This window comes from Morone saxatilis, unplaced genomic scaffold, assembly GCF_004916995.1.
Source record: "Morone saxatilis isolate NCDOM2014 unplaced genomic scaffold, NCSU_SB_2.0 Contig19, whole genome shotgun sequence".
NCBI lineage: Eukaryota > Metazoa > Chordata > Actinopteri > Moronidae > Morone > Morone saxatilis.
In genome coordinates, this window is record NW_023339751.1 from 12411846 (window position 1) to 12421883 (window position 10038).

The 10038-nt window shown below is 39.4% G+C and overlaps 2 protein-coding genes across 2 annotated transcripts in view; both read left to right on the forward strand.

The window, feature by feature from the left end:
• Positions 1-3541: 3541 nt before the first annotated feature.
• Positions 3542-6170, forward strand: comtd1 (catechol-O-methyltransferase domain containing 1). The gene is made up of 7 exons (XM_035663903.1): positions 3542-3635; positions 3731-3849; positions 4477-4582; positions 4959-5077; positions 5525-5579; positions 5663-5796; positions 5908-6170. Exons 1-7 carry the CDS (start codon positions 3584-3586, stop codon positions 6058-6060), a joined length of 738 nt encoding a protein of 245 aa, XP_035519796.1. The 5' UTR covers positions 3542-3583; the 3' UTR covers positions 6061-6170.
• Positions 6171-7572: 1402 nt separating this feature from the next.
• The window catches only part of LOC118329566 (neurofilament light polypeptide), a 3672-nt gene continuing 1206 nt past the window's right edge, over positions 7573-10038 (forward strand). Inside the window, exons 1-3 of the mRNA XM_035663788.1 lie at positions 7573-8585; positions 8675-8799; positions 9192-9771. Coding sequence (XP_035519681.1) covers positions 7668-8585; positions 8675-8799; positions 9192-9771 — 1623 coding nt within the window. The 5' untranslated portion in view covers positions 7573-7667. The remainder of the gene's footprint in view (positions 8586-8674; positions 8800-9191; positions 9772-10038) is intronic.

Consider the following 10038-nt stretch of genomic DNA (forward strand, 5'->3'; position numbering starts at 1 on the left):
AATGCCTGAAAATCAAATTTAGACGGTCCTGGTTTTAAATCTACAACATACCTACATTTCTTCTCTGCATGGTTTGCAAAATTTAAAAGCCTTTTTCAGATGTGCAGTGTCTTCCCTCCCACACGCTAAATGCATCAAAACAGGAACCTCTTGAATTATTTCGTTTCATATTAGCAGTTGTATGTGTCAGTTTTGTTTTCTTGTTTCTCCACCACATCGTTTTTTCTACCTCTGAGAGAGTATGTGTGAATGTGTATCATTGTGGCACTCTGACAGTCACGGCCGGGAGGAGGAACAGTGGTGTGCTCGCTGCAGATGGCAGCACACATTTTTTCATTCCTTAAACAGACACAAAAAGCAGCTGAGGGACCAGGGCCTGTCTGTAGAATGTGCTGGGGAAGAGTAGGTACTTGGCACAAGTAGCAGAAACAATTAGCGTCACATAAGCAGAGGCCTGAAGCAGCTGGAGAGAAAGAGAGAGAGAGAGAGAGAGGGAGAGAGGGAGAAAGAGAGAGAGAGGATGGTGGAAAAACACAGCATCTCATTTTCACCAAGAGGACCTTAACAGAACTGTGCACACACTTTGAGACGTCCCCTTCCTTTCCTCGTCATAGCTCAAACATTTTTTTTAGAGACAGTTCATGTCATGGCTCATTTAATTGATGTGTTCTTGTCGGCTGTGTGTTTTTGTTTGTATCTGTGCATTCTTAATTAGGGAATAGACAGAGGAAGCTCTGTGTCCTTGGAGAGACTGTGTATCCCACTCACATCCCCAAAATTCCTTTTTGAACATTCCTGGCTACCGTTTTGCCTGTTCCCATTTTGAAGTTGTGAGATGAGATGATCTAAAGTGTGGCTCATAAAAACACTCACTCTCACTCTACAAAACACAGCTCATTAAACTTTGCCTCCTTTACTGATAAGCTCAAAGAATGTGTTAAATGTTAAATCACTTTTGAAAAAAGGAACTGGATACATAGTTCCTGTATATAGCACCTGAAAAACAGGTTTTCCTGGATATCTTAAGAAATAGGTTTGGACACTTTAATGTCTATCTTAATGCCACACTCATATACTTGTATATACAAGTTGCTGGGCCCTGCTCTAATGTCGCTATCACCACTTAACTTATTTCTCTGGCTTCTTGATTTCCTTTAGTCTTTGTTACTGTTGCTGGAAATTTGACAAGAAAAAGTGCACATGTTGACCTTTTCATGGCATCTGTGTCCAAATTCATACAGGGTGTGTATGAGAGCATAGCTGTTACCACACTTACGGCATAAATGGTCTAACAATAGCACAAGCAGAGAAGATTTATGAAGTCAGCACAGTGAGGAACTAATGTCATTTACACAGCAATGTCTATCTGAAGTTTGCTAACCATAGCTGTTTGGTTTGTCCGTTCTGGGCTATTGTAGAAATATGGCGGCCCCCACGGAAGGCATCCTGTGGCGTCTGCAGATAAAAAAAACTAATTCAAAGATAACAAAAACATTACAAATCTTATTTCCAGGTGGTTATTTACTAATGCAAACATACCTATCTATATTATATTCCATTTATGATCATAGAAGCACTGGACCTTTTAATACAGTGCAAAACACATTCTTACAAGTGAAAGTCCTGCATTCAAACACCCACTTACCTTACACACACTTGCTAAATTACTACTGTGTATATACATTTTCTGTCTGGTGTAATTATTTATTTTTACTCCATGCCACTACCTCCTGCTGTAACCTGTGCAATATTCTATTTCAATCGCATCTGTATAAAAGCTGTATATCGTTTACATACAATTTTTCATTATATCTTGTATTGTTCTATTTTATTGTGTTTTGTGTAATTTGTTTTTTCTTATCTGCTGTTTTCTATCTTCTTCTATCTTATTTAGTACAAAATATTACAATCAAAATATACTTTAAGTACCAAAAGTAAAAGTACATTGTAAAACCTGATGAGTTAGTTCAACTCAAAGTGAAAGAGATTGCCTTAAACAGTTTAAATGTATTAACTCCAACAAGGTAAGGTAAATTAAGTTGTAACTGTGCTTAAAACAAGTAAGTATATTTCAGCATTTCTGGAATTATATCACCAATACTTAAAATACTGAACAAATTTAAGTGCTAAAGAAAATGTATTATTTGAGTGACTCAAATGTTTTGGAGGAATAAGTTATGATAACTTACTTATTTTATTAAGATATGCTGTTAAGATTTACAGTGTACTCATTGTGCAGTATAGCCAATTTTAGAATCATGTATATTATATTATTGTAATATAATTATTGATTACTTTAATGTTGCAGCTGGTAAAGGTGGGGGTAATATTAATTACCTTATGTATACTGATGGGTAGCTTAATAATATATATCATAATGTATTAGTTGGTTTATACTTAATATTAATAATCTAAATCTGCAAAGTAACTAGTTAGTAAAGCTTTCAAATAAACGTAATGCAGTAGACGTATAAAGTATCACAAAGTAAAATGCTGGATTTTACATCTGAGCAAGATGAAAGTTTTCAGGGGCTCTCTTTTTGTATGCTCATAAGAATAACTGTAATCTCTGGGAGCACAAGAAGTTCTTAAATTGGCTTAAACTTATTTACTGATGTAAATTATTGCTTTAAAACTCCATAGACCTTTCAGAGTATGCAAGTCTTTGTGCAAGCACATCTAATTCACTCTAATCGAAGAAAAACTCACAGAACTGCACCACAAAATAATTAAATAAAATGATAAGCAAACCCTCTTTTGCCCTTGTACCACTAGGAGGCAGACTTGTATGGCAACAATGCTGCTGTAAAGTGAAAATAAATAAGGCATAAGGCCCAAACACATTCATACTGAACTTTTCACTCTGACACCCAACTGTCCAACCAATGTTTGGACACTTTTTTTGGATACTTTTTAAAGCTTTTATGAACACAGAAAAAGAGTTGTAGTCTCGCTTCCTTCAGAGGAAATAAATTTAAAACTAAAGTTGTGCTATTTTTACCTCTTATCAAATTCAGTGTTTTTTTTTCTCGTCATGCAGGATTTTACACAGTGAGAAAGGCATTGTCTTGTGAAATACACAAACATCCACATGATTGATCATGAATTTCCGTGATATACAGTACTGTATAATAGTGTACATTCAAGAAGACAGGAAGAACAACAAACACAGATAAAACTGTTCAAAGTGCTTGTTTGGATTGCAAAATAACTGAGAGAGGTGATCTGTAGTATTTTGAGATTTACATCTTCAGCAAAGAAAAAGAACAAACCTAATCTAAAAATAATTGGGTCAGTGTTGGGACCTTTGTCTCGGGACTCTACTGGGATTTCCAGTGATTTAATCATATCATTAAAAAAAAAAAAAACACAAAGACCTAACTGTCCTAATATTGTCTGTCCTACAAAAATGTCCCTACTTTTGCAATATACTTCAAAATCAATAAGTTGAGCCTCCCTCTCAAAGGTCAAGGAAAGCAAACACAGATGGCACTGTACAAAGAGGACTGACACAGAGAGATTCAGTGGATTGAAACTAAAGCTGCTCAACATCTCTTCAACAAAGCCCAGAACCCAGAACACAATGACAGATATTAAACTGCTTTTTTGTGTTGGACTTGCTGTTGTACTAACAGGTACGTAATGGCGGTTTTGTGTATAATGTGACAGGTGACAGGCATGTCTTGAATCGGTGGTAATAGTAGCTGTTGTTCTATTTCTCGTTGGCCAGGTGTGGGGAAGTCAGCCTTTATTGGGAAGAGCCACAGCGGAGGGAAAGACGATCCTGTGCTGCAGTATGTCGTTAACAACTCACTGAGGGAGCACCCAGTCCTCACTAAGCTCAGACTGGTGAGAGAACCAGCAAGCCCTCATACACCACACTGTCTTATTCTGATATGGAGATGTTGCCCCCGAGTTGATATTTTTAAATTTGTTCCCTGTGACATTCTTTTGATCACCTTTAGCTTAGCATGGGCAGACAGCTGCCAACATATCTAGCTGAAGCCAGCAGCAGGTTATTTAGGTCAGATGAAGGCTGGGTGGTCATTTGGTGCTCCAGGCTGAAAACTAAAGAGGATTGTGTCTTTGATGTTGTGACTTCTAAAGTTTGGACCTCACTGCCACTGGATTTAACAGCAGCGAACACTCCGGAAACTTTTAAAAAGCAGCTGAAGACACACACATGCTGAGAATTTCATTTTAGTTTGTGTTTTGGTGTTGTTTTGTGTCACATTTAAGTTATGTTATCTTTAATTTTTATGCAACTACAATAAACACATACATAACTAGACATACATTATCACAGGTACATATAATTATAGGATCTAAGCAGTATAGTTTTTGACCACTAGAGGGCAGCACACTGACAGGACACCACACAGCTAAATGCAGTCTAATGAGAAGTGCCAGACAAATGTTGTGTATCCACAATATAATGATATCAAAATATTTCATTATTTTATGTTTCCATTTCAGAGAACCCTTGAAGACCAATGGAGTATCATGATGGTTGCCAGTGAACAAGCCCAGTTTATGGCAAATCTCATTAGGCTGATAAATGCAACTAAAGCTATTGAAATTGGTGAGATTATGTGAGATCAAATTGAAGACTATGGAAGCAAAAAAAGCATATAATAATTGGAATTTACCCAAATAATTAATTATGAAATCAAACCACAACTGGATAATTATTATTTCAAAATCTGTTGACATCTGTTCTTAAAATTTTGAAGCGGGGAATTCAAATAACTTATAATAAATTGAAATAGACAGTGTTTCATTGCTTTAAATTTAGCGGGATTCAAATTTCAAAATTTATTGTATTTAGTTGTGGGACTTAGTTGTGGGATCCATATACTGCCTTTTTTATTTGCTCCCAGACACTCATATCTTTTAATCACCTTGAAAGGACAAAAATCTAATTCTGTAGTGATTCCATTTATGTATTCATTCTGCAGGGATGTACACGGGATACAATACACTGAGCATGGCTCTGGCCATGCCAGAGAATGGAAAGGTGGTGGCTTGTGAAATAGAAGACACCTATGTGAACATTGCCAAACCATTTTTTAAAGAGGTGAGAACATTTCTTTCTTAACACCATGACTCACATCCACTGTGTGAATAAGGACATATACAGATAAAAGAAGATACTGTAAAAGATAATTCTTGAAACCTACTATAACTCTATTATAGTACAGGATTACACAACCTGGCACTTGTGCAACATTTCAATGTGGCCTTTTTCAAGTTAAGTGAGATTGATTGTTGCTTCTGTCAGAGCGAGATTGTGCAGCAGACAGCATACTGTACATCTACCTTCTGTCAGTATGTCTTCACAAAATGCTGCCGGCTGGAGAACAAAAAGGTGTCTGCTCAGGAAAGTGTGTCACGTAAAGATGCGAAGCCAAGCAGGATGATCAATCCCCGTTTTAGCCTTCCCTAACACTCTCTTTAAGAAAAAAAATCCACCAAAAATCCCTGCACTCTTTTTTTTTTTCATACAATTTAACCTTTTCTACAGGCTAGAGTTGAAGATAAGATAGATGTACGGCATGACATAGCCATGAAGACACTGGGTAAGTGCTTTTCATTTTAGTCAAAATAAAAAATAAAATGGACAGCCATTTTGCCATTTTAATTTTCACTTCTGTTTCATCAGATGCACTGATAGCAGCCGGGGAAGCTGGAACATATGACTTTGTGTTCATCGATGCTGATAAATTTAACTATGACAGATACTATGAGAAGTCCCTTGAGCTCATACGAAGAGGGGGCATCATTGCAATTGACAACGTAAGTACTTACACAAGCAGGTTTAGCATCTGTCAGAGAACATATTGAGAGGACGTACAGCATGTTTTGCCTGAACATAATGAAACGGCTCTGTTGTTACTGTACTTGAAGGTGCTGTGGAGCGGAAAGGTCGTGAATCCTGATCCCAGTGACCTCACATCGCAGGGTCTGGATGCTCTCAATAAGAAGCTACACAAGGACCAAAGGATTGATCTGAGCATGCTCATTGTGGGAGATGGGCTGACCATTGCAATCAAACGCTAAAATCTGTTTGTCTTAATGGTGCTTTAGTTTTGATATTAAATGTAAACTTGGAATTGTGGAGTATGTTTGTACTTTTTCATCAGCTACAACAATCATTGCAATAAACTTTTTCAACTATCTCTCTACGTTTACAACTTTGTCTTTACAAGGACAGTGATCATAGAAGTGCTAACAAACAAATATATATGGTTTCAACAGTGATTTGCTTTTTTTGGAACAGAATATAAGACATATGATTTTGTTTACAGGCTGATACGATCCGCTCTATTTGTAGCAACATTACACTGTGGCCACAATAGCTCACACATCAAAATACAAAAAGATGAAAGTGAAATAAGAGCCAAGGGAAACTAAAAACATTAAAAGAAGCCACAGTTAAGCTCTTTATAGTGTGATGAACACAGCAGCCTTTATTTGTGTGTGTTATCACCACTAAATTTAAATTGTTGTGATCTGGTGGTTTTTAAATACGTTTAAGTTTTCTATTATATTTTGAAAGGGTAAAACATTCCACTTTAACTCCACAACAGCTCAAATGCCAAGTGTTCTTGGCAAGCAGGACTCCTTTCCTTTAAAAACTGTTAAAGTTGGTAGCAGAGCACATCCAAAAAGGGCATTAATCAACTCTACACCGGCCTGAGGTGTTACAGCAAATCAGTATAGATATGTGGAAAAGTACAGCCCCCTTCAAAATAAATGTTTATATGATTTACCAGCGAAATGGCAGCAGGACAAAGTAAAAACTTTTATGCTTTCAAAAAACGTGTAATGAGATTAACACAGAAGAGTTCAGACAGTGAACGCTCAAGCAACACTCATACTTAATGCCTTACAACAGTTTATGTTTACTTTTATGGGATGAAAAAAAACATGAACCAATGGTGGAAGAACTACTCACATCCTATAATTGAGTGAAAGGGGGGAAATACTGCAATGGAGAAAATACTTTTTTACAAGTAAAAACCCCCAAGCAGGTTGAAAATCTGTCATATTGCTTCGGTGTACAGCGCAGTATTCAGATCCTTAAGCCAAAGTAAAAAGTAAAAAATACTAGTGTAGAAATAGTCTATTACAAGTAGTACAAGTCTTGCAACCTAAATGCTACTTAATTATTATCTGCAAAGTGTACTTCAAGTAGATGTAAAAATAAATGTAGTGGAGTACAAAAGTACAGTAGTAACACTAAGCACAAGTACCTCAAAATTCTGCAGTACTACAGTACTTGAGTGCATAAAACTGGCATAATTACATAATTTCAGGCTATGTATTGTCAGTATAAAAAGGTGTGAGTTGAGATCTGCCGAACTAGTTAGTAAGAAGGGTCTGTAAGGTCATCTGCTAAATTCAGTAACCGTGGCCTGGTATAATATCAATAATAATAACAAAAATAAGAAGAATAGTGTGGGGGCTGCCATATACTGCCAGTTCCACTGCTGCCTGCGACAAACTGTAGTGTAAGCTGCTCTCATTCAAGCATCAGCTGATGCTACACCTTTTCAGCACCGCGGACAGCTCCGTTCTGCATACCGAGCAGATGTTGACGCTTATAAAAGTCCGCATGGAGCGACTCTGCACCGTACATTCACCGCGACAGCACGACTCACAGCATGGATAACCGATTCGGCTTTCCGCGCAGAATCGCTCCAGATGACTATCTACAACACAAACCGAAGCGTTCAACATTAGATATTCGAGGGACGTCCACGGGCATGAACGTGACCGAGCCGTTATCCGGAAAGTTTAATGAGAAGGAACTGATGCACGGCCTGAACGACCGTCTCGCAGGATTCATAGAGAAGGTGCACCATCTGGAGTACCAGAATCGTATGCTAGAGAGAGAGATCGAGGAGATCCGGGGGAAAGCGAAACCCGCATCTTCTTTGGAGGAGGAGTACGGGCCCGAGCTCGGCAAACTGAGACAGCTGGTTCAGGATATCACTCATCAGAAGCATCAGATTGAAATTGAGCATCAGAATTTAGAGGACGAGCTGTCCGATTTGAGAGGAAAACATGAACAGGAGTCGCGCAGCCGATCTGACGCCGAAAACAACATTGTGGTCCTCAAGAGGGACATCAGTGACGCGTACCAGGCTAAACTGCGGCTGGACAAGAAAGCACAGGCTCTCGTGGACGAAATCCACTTCCTGAAGAAGAACCATGAGGCCGAGGTGTCGGAGATGTGTGAACAAATCCAGCATGCGCAGGTGAACGCCAAGGCGCATGAATTTGGCAACCCTGGCGTCACTGCGGCACTTCGGGACATCAGGGCGCAACTGGAAGGTCATACCGTGTCCGAGTTCGAGCAGGTGGGAGCAACTTTCCGATCTCAGTTCGCAAGATTAACCGAGGCAGCTGAGAGCAAGAGGGAGGCGTTAAAAGCGACCCAGCAGGAGATCCAGGAGTACAGGAGGCGCCTGCAGGCCAAGAACATCGAACTGGACTGCGCTAAAGGCACCAGGGAAGCGCTGGAGAGGCAACTCCATGACGTCGAGGATCGCCACAAGGAAGAAATGATTCATTACCAGGTAAGACTTTTTTTTTTTAATAAAGCCAAGTTCTGTGTTCACATGCATATTGCGTCCTGTAACACGTGTTCTCTCCTCTGTTGCTCCAGAACACGATCAAAGAACTTGAAAATGAGCTCATAAACTGCAAATTTGACATGTCTGGTTACCTGCGGGAATACCAGGACCTGTTAAATGTGAAGATGGCTTTGGATGTGGAGATAATGTCTTACAGGTAAGGTGGGCCGAATCCACCTGGAGTGACAGTCCTAGTCCTCGAGATTATCACCAAAGAAAGCATTTTTGGGGTGAAAAGATTGTTAAAAATCTCAGTTTATGTTTCACTTCAGCTTTCGTCATCTATCATGAATGCTGCATTTGAGTAGAATACAGTTAAAATATGGTGTCTAATGCGAACAATCACAATGTTGCACCATGGGAATCACAGAAACAAGGCAGGTAATTAAATAATACAAAACTGGATTTAGAGACATTCTAAATTGAATTCATATTACAATACCCTTTTAATAGTAGTTTTTTTTCCCTCAAGTCTTTCTCATAAATGAGAATTACAACAAATCTGTACATATATCACTGCAGATGAAATCTGTGTCCCCTGTCTTGCAGGAAACTTCTCTGCGGTGAGGAGGCTCGACTCTCCACGATGTCAGACACCCACATCTCCTTGCCATACATCTACCACCAGTCCCCCGTTTACACTCTTCCCTGCCTCAGCCGCCCGGGAGGACCGCACAGACGAGTCGAGCCCCACTACAAGTTTGTGGAGGAGATCATAACAGAGACCACCAGGGAAATTGAGATGTCAGAGTTTGAGGAGACAGGATCAGAGGAGACAGAGGTGGGAAAAGATGAGCAGGAGTGTACCAAAAGAGATGGAGGGAGCAGTGAGGAAGAGAAGGATAATAAAGACGTCAGAGAGGAAGACGGTGAGCAGATGTCTGATAGTGAGCAGAATCAAGTAGCATCCGTAGGACATTCCGTGAATGGAGGCGATGATGTGAGTCCTGGTGAAGTGGATGATGGTGAAAAGGGTCAGAAAAGTAAAGAAGAGTCAGAGGAGACTGACGCAGGTGACAATGAAGGGGACAAAGTTGATCAAAGTGAGAGCCTTGATGAGGAAGAAAATGAGCAACTTCAAAAAGTAGCTGAAAACGCAGAAGTTGAGAAAGAAGCTGCAGTGACAAAGGCAGAAGATGAGAAAGAAGCCTGGCAAGTGAGCAAATGCAAAAGATGAGAAGAAGCTGCAGTGACAAAGGCAGAAGATGAGAAATGAAGCTTGCAGTGACCAAAGGCAGAAGAATGAGAAAGAAGCTGGCAGTGACAAAGGCAGAAAGATGAGAAAGAAGGCTGCAGTGACAAAAGGCAGAAGATGAGAAAGAAGCTGCGAGTGACAGCGCAGAAATAAGACAAGAAGCTGGGGCAGTGACAAATGCCAAAAGATGAGAAAGAAGCT

Coding starts and splice junctions, on each gene's coding strand:
- comtd1 (XM_035663903.1), top strand. CDS start 3,584: ATGACAGATATTAAACTGCTTTTTTGTGTTGGACTTGCTGTTGTACTA. Junction 3,636..3,730: donor ACTTGCTGTTGTACTAACAG/GTACGTAATGGC, acceptor CTCGTTGGCCAG/GTGTGGGGAAGTCAGCCTTT. Junction 4,583..4,958: donor AACTAAAGCTATTGAAATTG/GTGAGATTATGT, acceptor TTCATTCTGCAG/GGATGTACACGGGATACAAT.